This window comes from Limulus polyphemus, unplaced genomic scaffold (assembly GCF_000517525.1).
Source record: "Limulus polyphemus unplaced genomic scaffold, Limulus_polyphemus-2.1.2 Scaffold909, whole genome shotgun sequence".
Classification (NCBI taxonomy): domain Eukaryota; kingdom Metazoa; phylum Arthropoda; class Merostomata; order Xiphosura; family Limulidae; genus Limulus; species Limulus polyphemus.
This window is the reverse complement of record NW_013666519.1, coordinates 78,006-97,563: the sequence shown is the minus strand read 5'-3', so window position 1 is coordinate 97,563 and position 19,558 is coordinate 78,006. Positions and strand designations below refer to the sequence as shown.

At 31.3% G+C, this 19,558-nt stretch overlaps 1 protein-coding gene across 1 annotated transcript in view; it reads right to left on the bottom strand.

Moving 5' to 3' along the window:
• Positions 1-19,558, bottom strand: part of LOC106461174 (proteasome activator complex subunit 4-like) — a 119,936-nt gene that overhangs the window by 83,512 nt on the left and 16,866 nt on the right. Inside the window, exons 5-8 of the mRNA XM_022388036.1 lie at positions 10,384-10,533; positions 9,624-9,687; positions 6,772-6,846; positions 5,715-5,830 (exon numbers count right to left, since the gene is read on the bottom strand). Coding sequence (XP_022243744.1) covers positions 5,715-5,830; positions 6,772-6,846; positions 9,624-9,687; positions 10,384-10,533 — 405 coding nt within the window. The remainder of the gene's footprint in view (positions 1-5,714; positions 5,831-6,771; positions 6,847-9,623; positions 9,688-10,383; positions 10,534-19,558) is intronic.

Here is a 19,558-nt window from a genome sequence, read left to right as displayed (position 1 = left end):
TACACATGTATATGCCTGACAGTAAGTTTGTTGTCATAATCTCTTAATGGAAATCAAGTAATGCAGCCTGACAGTAAGTTTGTTGTCATAATCTCTTAATGGAAATCAAGGCAATGTAGCCTGTAAATAGCCTGACAGTAAGTTTGTTGTCATAATCTCTTAATAGAAATCAAGTAATGTAGCCTGTAAACAGCCTGACAGTAAGTTTGTTGTTGTAATCTTATCTCTTAACTCTTTCAGCACGGGCTCAGTCCCTGGGACTGACCTCATAACCATTTTGTGTTTGTTATAGTTTTCATGCTATAACTTTTAAATTAGTAAGCGTATGTTAATGAAATTTGGCAGATTATCAGTGAACATTACAATGCTTTCATACACAAAATATACAATTGTTTATTAAGTCTTAAGGTTTGTAAAGCAATGTTTTTCTCATGCCTATTTTTTTTTCTTTTCGCATGTTAACCCTCCAACATGTAAAGTAATTTTCATTTTAAGATTAAAAATACTTTTGTGCATCAGACAATTTTCACATTTCACATGTGAAATCTTTATAATGTCCAGATAGTTATCAAATGTTTTTTAAGAAAAAACTTTATATTTTATCTGTTATTTTTAGTAATTAATCTCTGTACAGGTTCAGGAGGTTTGAACAATCTCACAACCACCATAAAAAATTAGGAAATAAACATAAATTATGCCTCTTTCATTCTAGAATGACAACAGATTATAACATGAAAACATAAATGTTTAGTCTAAATGTATAATGTTATGAGATTTAAACTATTTATATATATATTTATTATTTTTATTATATTGACCTTTCACCAGTGCCTGGTCAGCAACACAGAACTTACAACGATGCGGCTCATGTGCACTCATGTTACCGTATCAATTAACATAAAGGTGACCTTTTGTCTGTACAAAGTAACTTGTCTTGGCTGTGTTTTAGTAGACTAGTATTTTGTAAAATACAGTCACATTTCAATATTATACATTATATATGTATATAGATTATTGCTAACCATCATTCATGTGGGGATAGGAAAGAAAATGATACTGCCAGCAAGTCCACTACAATCCAAAACCCAGCCACTAGCAACTGACATTCCTGAAGCCTGGGTAATTGTGCTAGAAGCAAATGATAACATTTTAGAAGTGGAAACATAAGCTTTGGTGATAAACAATAAAGGTAAGTTATCACTTAAAACTGGGAAAGTGAAGTAGGTAGAAAATAGAAAATATGAAATAAAAAAAAATGCAGGAAGAGAGCACAAACATAAAATGTCTTGATGACAGCACTGCCAAACGAGAAGTGAAAGTTTGGCAGAATCCAATAGAAGGAGTCACATGCCTCAGGAGTGTGTATCAGGCTACTATAGGTGGAGGGTTGTTACATGATGATTTACAAGCAAGACACAGTTTAACCACATTGATCGTAGGGTATGTGGGAGTTCATATAGAAGGCAGAACTGAACGAGAATAGCTGTTTATGTGAGAAGAGGTAATGTACTATATCGGAAGTCTATTATTAAAATAAAAGTATATAAACATAGATGATGTTTATGAGTAAGCAGTATAACCCCTGAATGATTCATTAAATCAACTACATAATCCCCTTAACCATTTTGAGACGGGTCATGGGTGAAAGGCCATGTCATCTTGTTTGTTGACTCGTATTCAAAATTTTATTGAACTACTATTTCATGAATTTATGTCAATAACTTTGGTATCAAACTGTAGATTACAATTCAAATTTTAGTATTACATATCACTCAATTTTTAATATAAAAGCAAATATTAAAAAAACACAGATAAACATAAATTTTTGTGTGTCACGTGGTATGTTGAATACAGCACTTGTTCAAATTGGATGTTTGTGAAGTCAAAATACTAAGTCTATAGTTTTATACGAATTAGAAACTCACCTATAGATATTGACAAGCTAGAATATAAAATAAGAGCCTCTTATCTTTTCGATTTGCTAAGATATTGCTCATGTAATAAATCAAACACAGTGGCACCCTGCCCATCTCTTTCCATTTTTAGAAACACTCCCTTATATACACTTACTTCTATATATGACACGAATAACCAAACAGAAGCTCAGAATGTCCCCCTAGTGGCTTTCTCAGCCATTTTAATGGTCTTGGCACCATTTCTTTCTTTTGAACCAATATTTCAACAAGGTAGGGTGTGTCTTTAGTCTGCTCTAAATTTTATATTTTTTTAGACTAAAATACATCTTAGTTATTATGCTTGATAAATTATAGTAGAATTCTATGGTATTGATGTAATAACTTATAATTTTGTAGTTATTCAAAAGTATATATAAAACCTAAAAAAATATTTTGTTTTATGTCCTCCATGTTAAAATAATTTTAAAAGCTTAGCAACCTACATCAAGCAGCAACCGAGTACAAAGGTCATAACTAGAAGAGATAATTGTTCAAAATCCTGGTGGCCTGCGTTTTGGATTGTAGTGGACTTGCTGGCAATATGAATTTTTTCCCTTTACCCACATGAATGATGGTTCTCGGTGGCCTGGGTTTTGAATTGTAGTTGACTTGCTGACGGTATGATTCTCATCCTACCCCTGCATGTATGTCAGTTCCCGGAAGATGAGGTTTTGGATGCACATTACTGGGCAATCTGCAACTTGGTCAACATTTGTTTAAATAAAGTAGCACCAACATTACTGGGCAATCTGCAGCTTGGTCAACATTTGTTTAAATAAAGTAGCACCAGCATTACTGGGCAAATTACAGTACAGTAAGTGTTAAGAATCTAAACGGAGATCAAATCTACATCATCAACATAGCTACATATGAAAATCATGGCTGTTACCTTAATAAAACAAACAATTTAATTAAAAATAACAAAAACATGAATTACTTGTATGGTTTTGGACATATAGCTATTCTAATGTGAAAATTTAGGGTTGATATTGGTTATAAATAGTAGTTGTTAGTTAGGAGCTTTAGCTCTTAGTCTGTGCCATTTTTATGTGTGTTGTTCACATATTGTTGCAAACTGCATAGTGTAACAGTATATACACATATGTACGGTTTCATGCAGTGTAATATAATTGAGATTGCTATGTTAAATATGAATAGTTTCTGGCTTTAAATATAGCTGTAATAATCATCCCTTTAATCATCAAATGCCTTCTCTGAAATGACAAATATTTGATCTAATTTTCCACACCTGGCAGTATCAACACAAATTTAACATTGCATTCCACAAATTGAATTCACTGTGCCAATTTAGACTGGAGCTTTTAAGGTCTACTTACTACATTTACTGAATAACTTTAAGGAATGACATTGTCATCACAATTAGAAACCAGCCTGGACTCTCTGCTGCATTTTTTCTAATGTTCCATGGGCTCAGAATTAGGCTACGAATAATCATTAGTCTTTCTAAAATAACTTTCAATGAGTTTAGTACCCTCACACACCTTTTTTTTTATTATTATCTGTAGCTCATCATCTGGAGAAATCACATAATCTCTCGTAGGTTATTGATTTCATTATTATGAGTATCGAAAACAGCTTCAGAAACTATCATCGAGATCACTAAGCTGGGACCCAAGCTGACTAATTCACCTAGCTCCATTAATCAGTCAGCCAATATACAAGCTTATTGGGATAACATGACTTATGAAATGACCTCATATGGACAGACAAGTATTGCATAATTACCTAGAAACCTGTTGATTATAAATAAAATGGATTATCTAAAGTTAGAACACTACACAAACATTTTTGGCTGTTCAAAAGTGAATAATATTTTTCTTAAGTAATGGCTATTTATTTTTTGTGTGTGAAATGTATGTTTTTTTTACTTGAATTACTATTTTTATACATGATTCATGTACAGATATGTGTAATGAGGAATACTGAGCCACGAATCTTCTTACACAATATTGTGAGAGTATCAAGACTTCATACTTTGAAGATATCCAGGCAGCCACAGACTTTCATGACCAATTATTAACTTTGTTTATAGACAATGCTTCCAGCTGCCACTTGCAGATCTATTTTGATAACAAAGAACATCAGCAAAAGCAAAGAATAAAAGTTAGATGATGAAAAAAAGCATGTGATCACTTTGCTGAAGAGTAAGAGGAGTGACAACCAGAAAAGGAACAGATGGATGTCCCTTTGTTCAAACATTAATTAAAAGAAAAAAATAAGCTAATTAAGCAGAAAATGTCAGAACCAGTACAGAGTGGTGTCTGCATTACCAGTGAAAGGTCTATCATTTCAAATGATAAAATAAAGAAGAGGTTAGATGGCAGACTAAACTAGAAGGATGAATCATTTGTAAACTACATGGACAAATGAAGAAACAACAGAATTCTGCAGTACCCAGCAAGCTGTACCTTATGATGAAAAAAAAAATTATGTTTGATGTAAAAGGTATCACAATGGAGGAAGGAGGAGATGTCCCTGATGATAAAAAAATAAAGAAATAGAAGAAACAAAAGCTAAACAAGCCAGATTGAAACAACCATGGCAAGAAATGACCAAGATTCAACACAGAACCTGTAGAGGTAGAAAGAGAAGCATGTATAGATAAAAGAAGAGCTATCTATATTCAACATTAACTAAACACATTCACAATTACTGCCACGGAATCTAGAATTGATTACCAATATGACTTATGACTAAAGGGTAATGATCACTGAATGACCTTGTAACTGGGAAAAATATTCAATGGTCACTTGGTCAAGAGAATCCAATCCTATCTGACCATAATAGTTTATCAGCAAACAAGTTATAACCCCTCCAAAAAAAAGTGATGAGTCCATAGAGAAATGGAGTAGGATAAGACAAAATGAAGGTCCAAAATTTGAAAACACACAGTGTAAGACCAAGTGCCTTTCTCATAACTAGTAATAAGGTGTCACAAAAGAATTGTAAAAAGGGGTCTAAAAAATTGACATGAACTCAAAAGTTAGAAGGGTCCAGAAACTCCAAAACTGTCTATGACCAAGAACAACTTCCAGGCAGAAGGCAAAGTATCTGTAAGGTTTTTATTAAAATCACAAACATGATTTCTCTTGAACTTTACACCAGGATAAATATCAATAACATAACATGCACCAATACAAAAGCTCTAAGGACACAACATATATATTGTTTGTTTGTTTTGAATTTCGCGCAAAGCTACACGAGGGTTATCTGCACTAGCCATCCTAATTTAGCAGTGTAAGACTAGAGGGAAGGCAGCAAGTCATCACCACCCACCACCAACTTTTGGGCTACTCTTTTACCAACGAATAGTGGGATTGACCGTCACATTATAATGCCCCCATGGCTGAAAGGGCGAGCATGTTTGGTGTGACGGGGATTCGAACCCGCGACCCGCAGATTGTGAGTCGAGTACCCTAACCACCTGGCCATGCCGGGCCCAAACATATATATACATATATATGAAACAAAAAGTTGTAACGAATGTAATATCATCTTATTAAAACATGAATGATTTGTAAAAATTTATTTTTACAGAAGCACCATGTTTAATTTAAGAAGTTCAAAACATCACAAGTAGATGACATTAAAAAATAAATTACATATTTTATCTGCATAATGAGAATACATACCTTGATTAAAACTTATTAATGTAGACTTTATCAACTGTCCTAAAATATAACCTATTTAATTTTAGATTTCAAAATATAAGTGCTCAGGAAAATACAGCATACCAACATTGATGCAATCCAGTTTACAGAGGGAACTACATCAAATGTTGAATTTATTCGGTTAACTTGAACACTGTTCTGACCAACAGGAAGGTTAAAGCTGTCAAGAAGTCTGGTAAATATCTAAAAAAAACACAAAAACCACAGCAATAAAATAATGACAAAATTTGAGTATATTTTATTTTTAGCAATAAAACAATAATGCATGAATGGCGTTTTCATTTTTAACTTATATTTGCATTTGCTTGTTTATCAACATCATACCAAATAACTTTATTATCACTTTGCTCCTCTTAACAAACAGGTTGGGCAACCAACTGTGAAAAAAACATCATCCCATATCATGTGCATATACCCATTTGTGATACAAAACATAAAAGTCAATATATAAGGAGTGCAAATACATGTGTTCATTCTGAAGTTCATCCTATGTTTGTGAATTTTTGCAAATTCACGAAGTTGAACATGATTTTGAATTAATAACATGGTTTAATAGTTTTTAAGAACGGGTATTTTTTTTATATTTACAGTATCTACAGTGTATATTATAACTATATATTTTAAGAAAGGATAATGTATGTCAAGTTTTAGATGATTATGTAATAAACTTTGAAATTTTGATGTTATTTTGGTATCTGAAATATGATTTGATCATGCTAGACAATTACAACAACTTCCGTCAATTTTATATCTTTGTCCTAAGTCATCATCATACGAAATGCTGATGCATATAACAGCGAACAGAAATTAAAGTTCCCTACATATAGTAGTATTACTTTAAAATGCCAACAGTTTTTCATAATTCATCATTTTCTTTATTCACATGTTAATGTTGGGTGTTGTTCACTAAAGTTATATTAATTATAAATTAAACCAACATTGGATTTCATATAACTTTTCCACAATTATCTGTTGAATTAAAATTACTTTCATCATATTCATTTTAAACTGAAAATTTATAATATCAGTATATACAAAATTCACTGAAATATACATCATAATAACCACTATGAACTGTAGCATGTTTAAGTCTCATTAGCAATGTTATAGTCACAAAAACTTACTTTTGGAATGTAAGGTTCCCAGTCAATATAACCAATATTGTCGTGAGCAAGTCGAGAAAAAAGCCAGACAAGACTCTGAAAAAAATTAATGCAATTTTCTATAAAAGCAAGATGAGATTAAAGTGCATATTATATATTACTTTATAACCACACAATTTTTAAATATGTGATTCAAAAAATTTCTAAAACTAGAAGGCTGTTTGCAGATGAATTAGAAAAGTTTTTATTCTATCATAATTTTGTTATATTCAGTTTCCTTGAAGTAAATTCATTTTCTGTCCCATACTTTAAACTATATGCAATTTAAATAACTGCTGGGTGACATGTATACTTATGATAAATTTACGTTCACAGATAAAGGTGTATATATAACACCTAAATAACTTCAGTCTCATGTATTTTTGCTTAAGTGTGACAGGTGTTTCAACAACTAAATTTTCCATTAGCTGGACTCTTACGTTCTTAAACTCAGAATAACTTGCTTTACAAGTATTTCAAAAATTCTATTTGAGCATATTCTACAAACTAAATCTACATATTTTAGGCATATACTCCATTAAATTCAGAAGTGAAATTCTTGTGAATAACATGCTTAGCACTTGGCCATATATTTTTGGAAATGTAAGTAGCAAAGAGATGGAATATAAAAAGTAACAATGAATATTCAAATACAAAAATATTTTACTTATTTATGTTATTCACTTACCCATCTATTTCATCATTACAAAAGACTGGAGTAAGGTAATTCACAAGAGTACGTGGAGTTTGATATGGATAAGTTTTTCATTTTTGTATTGTCATTAAAATCTGTAGTAGGCAATTAACAATATTTTTACTAACATTAGTTTGGATTTTACACTTTTAGGTTTCCAGGTTTATCATTATTAGGTCAACATTAGACCTAGAAGTACAGATACATACTTCCACAATAAACCTATTAAACAATTGGTAAATTTTGAAGTACTTTAATGTGTAACATTTATATATAACACAACATGTGAATGAGAAAAGGCAGGAATTCTGGATTTGTACATTTCTCTTGACATACAAAAATGGAAAGAGCAAGTGATACTTAAATCAAATTGAACTGGGTATTATTACTAGAAGAGCATTGACAATATTATTGGAGGTAGAAGAGCCTGTGCCAAGGTTGATGCCAAATCATAAAACGTATAACAGTAGTAAAAAGTAACAGAATTAAAACAATTTATCTTATTTACTTTGAGTACTTTGTGAAAAAAAAATGACACGAGAATAAGAATATAAAGTATAAGGTAAAAGTGGTTGGTGCCCGCTGGTTACATCAGTGGTTTAGGATTAAGGATGGTGCCATGCTACCTGCCCGAACCACTATAAAATGACAAATGTTCTGCATGAGATTCCATGATTTGAGGGAGAAGGTGTTTTAAAATCCTTTAGTTGGAAATCATATCATATCAATCAGATTAAAAATAATTACTAAAAGTAACTTGTGTATTTTAGCATTCAATATTGACTTTGGGAGTACTTTAGTTAGTTTTTAAGAAAAAACCTTTGCCCCTCCCCCACAAGAAAAATTAAAATTAATAAAAAAAAATTTCTTAAAGTAATGGACCAGATTCAGCCACAGTATGAATGACATTTTCATTAAAAAAATTATTTGTATTATTAATTTTATTTGTCATTAGAATCAGTAGCATAACTACAGAAGATGCCCCCCCCCCACCATACACATAAAAAGTAATTTGGCCCCCAACATTTATTTCCCTTGTCAGCAATTCTTAAATTTCTCAGGCCCTTTGGGTTCCTTATGGCAATTCAAGAGCATACTTACACCATTGATTAGAATTTTTGTAAATTGCAAAATTTTCAGTGCTCGTATATTTTAGATACATATATAGTGCTCAGATGGTATAAATTTAATCAAGTGATCAAAAATACTCCCTGTTGTTTGTTTCAAAAATTAAATAAATTTGTTCTATGTAATAAATATGGTTAATTGTAATACACTTCATTGTGTCTATTATAGTTGGTCAAACACTTTAATAATACCAGTCGTCCTATCAGTATAACAAATCATAGCTGTTTAATATTGTAACCAGCTCTACAGTGGATTTTTGTATTTAATTAAAACTGCAGCATTTCAGTCCACAGGAAGGGGACCATCTTCAGGTAATGCATGATTACAAACAATTATAAATTAAACATTAAATTTAATCATACAGTGTTATACTTACCTCTTAAAACCATAACTGTCTCATGCATGTCTTCAGATTACATGGACAATGTCTTTCATGCTGTACAGTACATACATTGTACTAGTGAATAAATACATATATTTACAACTAGAAAATCATTTAATTCAAACTGAACTCTGCATGAATTTGAAAAAAATCATTATAAGATTTATGATACCAAGAAATGAAATAATAAGAAGAAATGATCCAAATGAAATACTGGATTATAATTTGGATAATATCAAAGATTAATGTATCAAAAATATTACTATCAGTTGAGTCCTAACATATTAACTATACTTTTAGGCACACCTGAAGGTGAGCATGAAAGTTATCAAATATAAAGATTGTAAAGTGGTGAAAAAAATTAAAATGTAGTCTAAACAGTCAATTTATTTTAGTGTAAATCACCTGGCTGGTGTACCTATTATATCAAATGTTTTGAAAGATGATTTTCATTGTTGCCTGAAAAATATATGTTCAGCAGGTAGAGCAGTTAAAGACAACTTGAATAGATAACCTACCTGGAAAATTAAAAGTGGAAAAATTCTTTCAATGTATTCTGATTAATGAATTTCCAAATATATAACCACTCATTTAGAAAAATATATACATATACAGTTAGAAGATACTTACATTTTCCCATGTAGGAGAGTTTTGAAAAGAATCCCAAATCTCCATAAATTCTTCAAACCATAACCTGAAATAGATAACATGCTACATAAGCATAAAGCCTTATCACACGAGTGTTCATTTCAGTATATTTGGCTTGTATTTCACATTCTAATGGTAAAAAGTTATGAATCAACTGAAAAAATAAAAAGACAGTTTTTTTTTAATAACTCATTTTTAGTGTGAAAAATACATTAACAATACTATAGTTAGTTTTATGTATGTTCCTTTTGCAAGTGTGAGAAACAGTATGACATCCCACAAGCACTATGATACATTCACTTTTAAAACCATAGCTCATAAAACAGAATTTCTGTTATAAGCTATAAATGTGGTAGCAAAAAGGATAATGTGAAATGCATCTACATATAAAGACTAACATAAGTATCATCACACTTTAATTGTTTTAGAATTTATAATGTTAGACATCCACAATAACATAAAAATCTCATTTTCATATATTGATTTTTCCACTCTTTTTAAAAACTGACACCAAAATTTACAATATCAAATTCTGTAAGAACTTAATATTTTATTTGTTCAAAAATATCACACAGAATGCTATGAATCCTTTTCTTTTTGTTACTAAAACTTTAAAAACTTTAGCTGTACATACTTTGCTAATATTCTATGGTTCCATATTACATTATTTGATAGCTTCAATATTTTTATGGCTTATTTCAAATCTTTGTTTTCCTTCAAATTTTGAAAACATGATGCCAACCTGAATCCTTTATCATAATTATCAGGGCCCAACAGAGTAGGTAAAAACAGCTCAAAGTACATCATAGCTTTATTCATAGTCACATCAAAAGGACATATCAGAGGTCGCCATTCTGTCAACATTTCTTGTGTGGATTCCACTGAAAAATATCTAATATCGAAACAAACCATTTTTTAGCAAAGGAAAATCAAAGTTTATCTTATAATGGAATAGCATACCAAAGCAAAAGTTTCTCTACATTCACTTTAATTTCTTGCTAATATTTTACTACACTGAAAATGTATTTCTGACAAGTACTTACCTCCTCTCACATAAATAGTTATTTTTGTTCAGTGCTGCCCTCTATATGCAAAAATTGAGCTCCACTTACCTCACAATCAATGTGGTTCAACTGCATCTCACATATAAATCATCATGTGACAACCCTCCACCAATAGGAGTGCAATATACTCTCCTGACACATGTAATTTCCTCTATTCAATTCTACCGAACTATCACTTCAGGTTTTGGCAGAAAATGGAAGCACCAGTTTTCAGTGGAGAGGAAGGGTGAGAGGAAGTGAGTACCTATTGGAAATACATTTTCAGTGTAGGAAAATTATAACTTTCAATATGGTAGTTTACCTCCTCTCACATAAATAGCTATAATCCCCCATTGAATAGGTGGAGGGACCAGTGAGAGGGAAAGAAAGAAGCATCCGAAAGACCCACTAAAAGGGGAAATCCTTGCAGTAGATGATCACACATGGGAGACTGCACCACTTCTGTACCAGGTATACTCTTCACCCAATGTGGAAAGAGGTGTTGCAGACATGGGCAGAAATTGGAAGGAGCACATCCAAATGGGAAAGAACAATGGTTGGGTAGGGATCCGAACCACACGATATTGGAATCTCAATCCCATAGAGTACATCAATGTGGGTGAGAGTAAAAGAATGTGCTTCTAGGTGTAGAGTGGCTAGGGCACGACAGACCATACATGGGAAGTCAACTTGGTGATACTTTATTTAAACAAATGTTGACCAAGTTGCAGAGGAATAGCAGAGCATCCTGAGAATTTCAATAATAGTAATTTAATAATTTCTCCAAAAGCATGTAAACTGAATTGTGGCCAGGAATGTAATTGTATGGTTCTTCTACTCAGATTCACAATAATTAAAATTACAAAATATATATGTTGGTTGTTTTAAGGGAACATTTATTTCAGAAACTTGGTTTTTCACACGATACATAGTTTTTGCTTGTATAGTGCCATCTGTTGCACATTGACTATGTGTAGTGTTTTATACACAGGTTTAATAAAAAATTTGAAAGAATAACATCAAATTGTTATAGATTGATATGAGGGGAGTATACTGTTGTACAATTTTGACAGTCTCAGATAAAGTACTAAACAGTTAAGCAACTAGCAAAAGCTAAAAATCTACATTTTTGTAATTTCAATGCTACATTTCAAATATTTTAGTGAAAAATGTCTTTGGTCAGACAGATAACTATCACTTCAACACACAACTAAACCTAATCCTCCTGTCACTTCCTTTTATCATACTATAATATAATTCTGAACTCTCATTCTCAAACTTTAATATATCAAGAGTTGTATATAACCAACAGACAATATATACACAGCTAAGTATGGTTACATGGACCTCTTCATTCTTGCTCTTGCCAGATAGTCATTAACACAAACTTTAAGTACAAAAGTGGGAGGTATATTCAGAGGTAAGTGGCTAGTTGAATTTCATTTTAGTGTTAAAAAGTACAAATTTCAACTATGTTGCTATACCTCCTGACAAACAGGTATTAGAATACCTGACACTGAAGGTTCTAAAAGTGAAAAGGAGAAAGCAGCACAAATATATAGTGTGGAAAGGCAGATAAACAATTAACCTGTACAAAAGCCACTGAGACTTCATATGGAGCACTTTTAATTGAAGAAGAAGAATGAGCAACTGCTTTGTGCTGTCCAATCTCAATCCCACAATAAAATCAGTTGGTAGATTTGAACCTGAGTGGGCAAAGACACACCCCAAAGAACTAAACAAATAGTGCAATATTTACAAACTGTACTTATCAATATGAACCCTAGCCAATCCAAGATAATGGGAGTTGAAACCATTTTCACATGAGCAAAGGTAATAATATATGTGTTGCAAGAAAGGGCTTCCTCCATCAAAACAGTGTCCAGTCCCAAAGGCAGGATTGGTGGAAACAATAATAAGTCCTGTAATGAAACAACTCCAACAAACCAGAGTGAGGATAGCTTAAAAAATGAAAGTTAAAGGAAAGATAATTTACCTCTCAGTCAAAACTTCCAGAAAAACTGGAAACCAACATCAAGGGTAGAATGAACCTTGAATCATAAAAAACAGCACAGTGATATAGATTTTTTAAAATGTGATGGGAAAAAAGTTCCTAAGACCAGTTCACAGGGTTCATATACTTTTTAAACATCATGATTCAAGACATTTTTTCAAACTTCAATTTATTTCATCCAAAATTGCATTCTAATGGGTTTTAATAGTTTTTCAATACTTATATCCAGATAGATAGTGTATTATAAATAGAATGTATACATTTTTAATGCACACAACAGTGTTCCCCCCTTATGCATATAGGGGTAAACTGTACCTCCTATTGCTAATTTTGGGGGGTACAAAGAAAAAATAAGAAGTACAGTAGTTCTAATCAACCAATCATGTGGTAGATGTAATAAAAGTAGTAGAAAAAATTTTAATGTTGTTTGTTGAGATAAACTGTAGTCTTGATTACTCAGTATACAACACTAAACAGTTTATAATTAAAATGATGTTGAAACATTAGTTAACTTGTTTTTTTTTTAATTTGTATTTTGTGTGGAAATGTGGTATGTCAGTTTGCCAAATACTTTTTTTTTATATTTTAGGAACTGCGACTTTGAAATAGATCATATTCTTAGAACTTATGATTGTAATAAATAAAATGTTAACCTAAGTGACAAAGAAAATAAGGAAAATCTTGGTAGGATTGAAAAGCAACAGAAGTCTATAGGCTGTGAATACAGTGGCGATAAACACTGTGAACTATAAGCATGCTTGTATATGTTTTGTATGTATACACACATAAGCTTGTCATTTTTGCAATAAGCCTTTTTAGTTCAGGGTTGATTGGCCAAATTACTATTTTGATATAGAGATATATGAATTTGTGCTTAAATTGTTGTCTTCACATAACAGTTGAAAAGTAGTCATATTAAAAGTCCTGGCCTTGAAGATGAAGACCAAACTTGAAGAAAATCCTGCAGTATCAGTTGAAGAATTGGCAATGAAGCTTGGTTCAAACCATACAACTGTTCATCGTCATCTTCAACAACTTGGAAATGTTCCTAAACTTGGAAAATGGGTGCCTCATGAATTGTCTGAAGTGAACCTCAAATCGCGAGTTCAGATCTGCTCTTCTCTTCATTCTCGTGACCTTATCTCGCCCTTTTTGGATAGATTTGTGACTGGTGATGAAAAATGTTTTATAAAAATGTTAAACGTCATAGGCAGTGGCTTAGTAATGGGGAAAAGGCCCAACCACAACCGAAAATGGAACTTCATGCGACGAAGGTTCTTCTCTCTATCTGGTGGGATTGCAAAGGAATTATTCACTTTGAGTTGCTGCCAACTAATGCGACAATCACTGCTCAAGTCTATTGTCAGCAATTAGAGTGTTTGAAAGCATCTTTAAAGAAAAAAAAGACCTGTTTTAGTGAATTGAAGAGGAGTGGTGTTTCATCAGGACAATGCACGACCCCACACTGCAAAAATCACGTCCCAGAAGATTGAAGAACTTGGTTGGGAGAAAATTCCTCATCCACCTTATTCTCCCGACCTTGCTCCTTCAGAATACCATTTGTTCTGTAGTTTACAGAATCATTTGGATGGATTAACTCACACAAGCCATGAGGAGGTCGAAACTGACATTTCAGAGTTCTTCTCTTCGAAACCGAAAGAGTTTTTTAGTAGTGGGATTAAAAAGCTTGTAAGTAGATGGAAAGAAGTCATAGATAATCATGGAAACTACATTGATGATTAAATTTCAATAAAATGTAAGATTTGATCACTCGTTTTCTTTATTTAAAATCCGGACAGAACTTATGGGATGACCTAATATATAAAAATAATGAAAAAGTAACAAGATTTACTTCAAATTAATCTTTTTGTGCAGTGAGAAGTTCGATCTAACTGATATACATACCACCACAGTGAACTATGCTTACATCAGTCTTCTATGACTATCATTTAAAATTACAGCAACATTTGCCATGAGAAAATAAAAGAAGAGAAAAACCAATGACACTACAATTTTAACTAAAATATATATATATAATGAGATAACACCTCTTTTGAACTTATTAATTACAACTGTTACCTTACAGCATCAGCTCATTGATAATTAACATCACTGTCATTCATTCACTAATTACATTGTTAGCCAACAGTGAGTTTCTCAAAGGCTTTGTGAAAAGATCCGATATAACAAGAAATCATCTGGGAATATCTAAAAAAATCAAATGAAACACTGACACACTTTTTTATTATTATTGTGTTTTACCAATTCATTGTGAAGAATCAAGTTGCAAAAATCAGTTCTATTAAGCAAACATAAAACCGGTATAATTGCATAAACAAGAATAAATATCAAGTTAATTTTATATGTAACAAGGACAAAGAGTTATCTTAAAAAGTTATTGCATACACACACAAGAAGACCACACGAATATTGCCTTAAGGATGAGTGCTAAGTTTAACCCATTAAATTTTGCAAGACTGTCTGACCATTTGATGCTTACTTGGAGTGTATGACTGCCTAATGCAAGATATTAATACACTTACTTACAAAGTGTTTTAGGAGGTAGTCTATGATATTCCCTTACAATTATTGCCTGCCAACATTTAACAGCAATAGGAGCCAGAACCACAGTGAAATAACCATATAATCCAATTTTTATGTATAGGTTTTTGTTTTTCAAAGCATGAATCTAATTGAATGTATTATAAGAAGAAGCAAATGATAACTTTAAGCCTGAAAATGTTAACACTTAAACTTAACAACCATTAAGTCAGACTTGCTAGGTCAAGATGCTCAAAGCTTATTAATCTTCAAATGTTGAAGGAACTTCTTTCTAATACTCAAAAGGATTAAAACTAGTAACATTTTTCAAGTACCAACAGAAAAACTTAATATAAATAGATATTATGTCCTGCAAAAACTTCTAAAAAAACTGAAGTTAAAAAACTTGAAACTATTTTATTTCATTCTTTCTGATAGTTCAAACATAGGATACATATCAATCATCTATGAATTTCTTAAGGATCTTGGGAAAACAGCAGTGTCAAATAGGTTAGTTATAAAAATAATTTGCTAGAAATAATTTGTATTAGTGGTTGTAATAAAAATTTCTTAACAACCTAATTTAGTGACACACTATTACATTTAGTCAGCAATATTTTAACATGCTTATTAATTTAACCTGTAATTCTAAGTAACTTGTAGCATAACTGTTTAATACTTTGTCAGACATTATGATGAGCATTATGTTAAATTCATCAAAGAACATTGTGTAAGTTTGTTAGAATTACAAACCTACTTCTAAGTTTTTAAAAGACCTACATCTCTAGAAATTCAAACTTATGCAATATTTACCCCTCCTATGATGTTCAGGATTTAGGTATATCTGTTATGTTTCAGGCCATACTGACCCAATACAATTTCAAACAAACTGAACCAGCCTTTAGCTAATAAAATATTTTTCATTTAGATGGTTTTTACCCTTTTATATTATATGTATATATATATATTACAAATTAATGTCAACTTTCACTACAATAAACTCAAAGATATATTTAATTGCATCTCAATGTTATGGAAACCAGTGTCACATCAAACAGAACTGAAATATAAAACATGTTGTTATATCTTCACTTTTCAGTAGATGCAAGCATGTTTTCAGAGAATACCATTATGGGAAAATTGAATGGTATTGGCAAATTCTCACCACAATTCAAGACTATATTTAACATGATTCAACTCAAAATAATACCTACTACTTCTCAAATAATTTGGCAAAATTATGCAGAAATTTCTAACAATAACTGCCCATTAAACCTCTTTTAAGTAGGAAACAATTCTCGAAAATTAAGATTTTTCTAGAAAGAGGAACAATGATGATGAGATCATTTAAAGCACTGACTTTATTTGGTAAAAAAGTTCCTCAAAATCATTGTCCACTGGTCCTTTGAAGAGTTATAAAATCACTGACAGGTTGATATGTCAGTTAATTAACATGGTTTCATAGAGTCTAACTTCTCCCTCATAAACAAACAATGGAGATTTCTTTGGTCTTAGCTTTAACTGTATCATGTACGATTTATTCTGCACTAAAAATATTAAATTTCAAAAAGATTTGCACAAATGTGTGACATGCATGTATTATACTAGCAAAAGTTCAATAACCAGTATCCCTTTTACTGAAAACATCAGCAACAAACTTGCTGGAGTATAGAAACGCCTCCTCAAAGAGCACAACATTAACATCAAGTCGTTAAATGTCCAAAAACCAGGAATAACAGTTAAGATCATCATTGGAAGAAACTATCCAAAACAAAAGGACATCAAAGGAATAACATATGAAATCAAATAGGACACATGTTGATGAATTTATTTAGGTAAACTGGAAGAGAACTGAACACAATAATCAAAGAGGACCATCATCAGTTTAGGAACATTTAAGAAAAAAACACTCCATATCCAAAAAAAAAATAAACATTGAAATTCTATGAGAAAAAAGTTGCAGAAGCTTTATGAATCAAAATATTAAAAACTTTCAACAAATTTTCTGGAGCTTCTATCTATCTATACTAATTATAATGCATATAATTCCAAGTTAGAGTTTTTTATGTTTTGAATTTTCATACATTTTGTAAATAATTATTGCCACCTATGTTAAATATTTATAATTAAACAATGGCACTGCTGAGAGTAATAATTACATTTTGAATACATAGTTCTTGTTAATCACACATTGCCTGAAGATGGCCCACTTCTATGGGCTGAAACACCACAGTTTTAATTGCTTAAAACAAACAACACATTTCCACTGTAAAGCTGATTATAATATTAATTTATTTAATTGTCAAATGGGATCCTTATCTTTAAGAAACAAAAATATTGTTAAAACACAATGATCAAAACACAAGTTGATTACCTAAAGTGCAAGATAAAAATGTGACCATAACTAATGATGGGTAAGATAATTTTTGAAAGGGTACAGCATAAACTTGAGATTGAATAAGACGAGTACCAACAGAAGACATGATTTACAAGATGTATTCATGTGAGGATTCATGATCTTAAAAACAGAAATGAAAGCTAGTAAGAATGGAATGGAAGTACAGAGAGAAGACCAAGGTTTAAATCTTGGGAAAAGCAAGAGAAGTAGATGCAGTTACAATAAAGAGATTACATTATATTTGAAACTTTACATTTCAAACTTCATGTAATTCTTTCAGTACACAACCCTTTAAATTTCCAAACGTATAGCCTTTAACACTGACATAAACAATGGCAGGAAATGAGATTGCTACTATAATATACTGTAACATTATAAAATTTTGTCTTTATAACAGACTATCATGTGCAAAAGGGGTTAAACTTTTCCCAAACACACATATAAAACCTACTTGGAAGCTGAAAAACGTAGAAAACTAAGTCTTAAGAACATTTTAAACTGCTTACTTCTGAAATCATCTCACCTGTGAAGTCGTTTTATAACAGCAGCTGGAAGCTTGAACAGAAAACGATGGAGTTTTAACTAAATAATAAAAACGAGAAAAGCATATAAATAAAGTGGAATTGCAATATCTATTTTTGACATTAATTTTAAACTAATGAGGAACTTTTTGTGTAGCAAAAAAAAAGTTGTTTTAAAAATTCAGAGGTGTATTTTCATGGAAGCTGTTAAATTATTATTCCAATCTGCAAATATAAGTAAAAATCCTGACATTAATAAAACTTACCATCCATCTTCCTATATTTGAAGGATGATAAAATGATGCTACAGCCTTAAAAAACCTGTCAATGTGAGTCTGGCATATGCTTCCTCCACCCTACAAATATTCACCAAAATTAACATTCACCCTCTGAAATTTGAAGCAAAACATCATCTAAGTTAAACGAGTTTGAGACAATTTAAAATAAGAAAATTTATATTCCTTATCTTTGTTTCATGATTATACAAATGACACAGAACAATAATGATGAATCAAAATATTAAGGATAATAACTTGTCCAAAAAAAGGAATTATATTAAATATTTACTGTTAGTAAATAAAAATATAATCTATGTATTGTTACAGACATTGCTGTGTGCTCAAACTAGATGAATTACAAAATGTATTATCAACCTCTGAACAATCCAAGTAAAAAGAAGAGGAACAACAATAAGTATCAATGAAGAACAGGATGATACCTATATATTGTTACAGACATTGCTGTGTGCTCAAACTAGATGAATTACAAAATGTATTATCAGCCTCTGAACAATCCAAGTAGAAAGAAGAGGAACATAGAAGGAGTAAATGTCAGAGTAAGGGGGGAAACATATACTTTTCAGTGAATTACTAATCTCACATATATTAATTAAACTTCTTAGGTAATACGACCCTTTCCACTGAATTTTGCAAACCATCTTCTGCAAGTTTTTTCACTCAGGCATTCTTCTCCATAAGCTGAGTGAATATTTCGAGTCGCTTCGGCTGCAGAGTTCCCTTTTTTAAACTCGTAAAGCATTATATGCCTCAAATGCTCCTTAGATACTTCCATGTTCAAAGGGCTTTAATCAGTGAAATTTGAAATACTTTATTCTGTAAAATAAAATTTAATAAGTTTAAATATGCCCAAATACATATGTATGATATATAAATATTTTTTATTTCCATTAAACATTCTAAATTACTAGTAAATTTCAAATAATTAAAATCCGGACAGAACTTATGGGATGACCTGATACTATGATACCTAATTAATTTGTTTTTGCCACGCTTTTAAATCATTTTAATTATTAGATTTTCACTTTTAAGGACGATTTAGTTTTTTTTTTTGTTGTTGTAGTTATCTTGTGCCATTTTGGTTTTTGATTTGTCAGTGTTGTG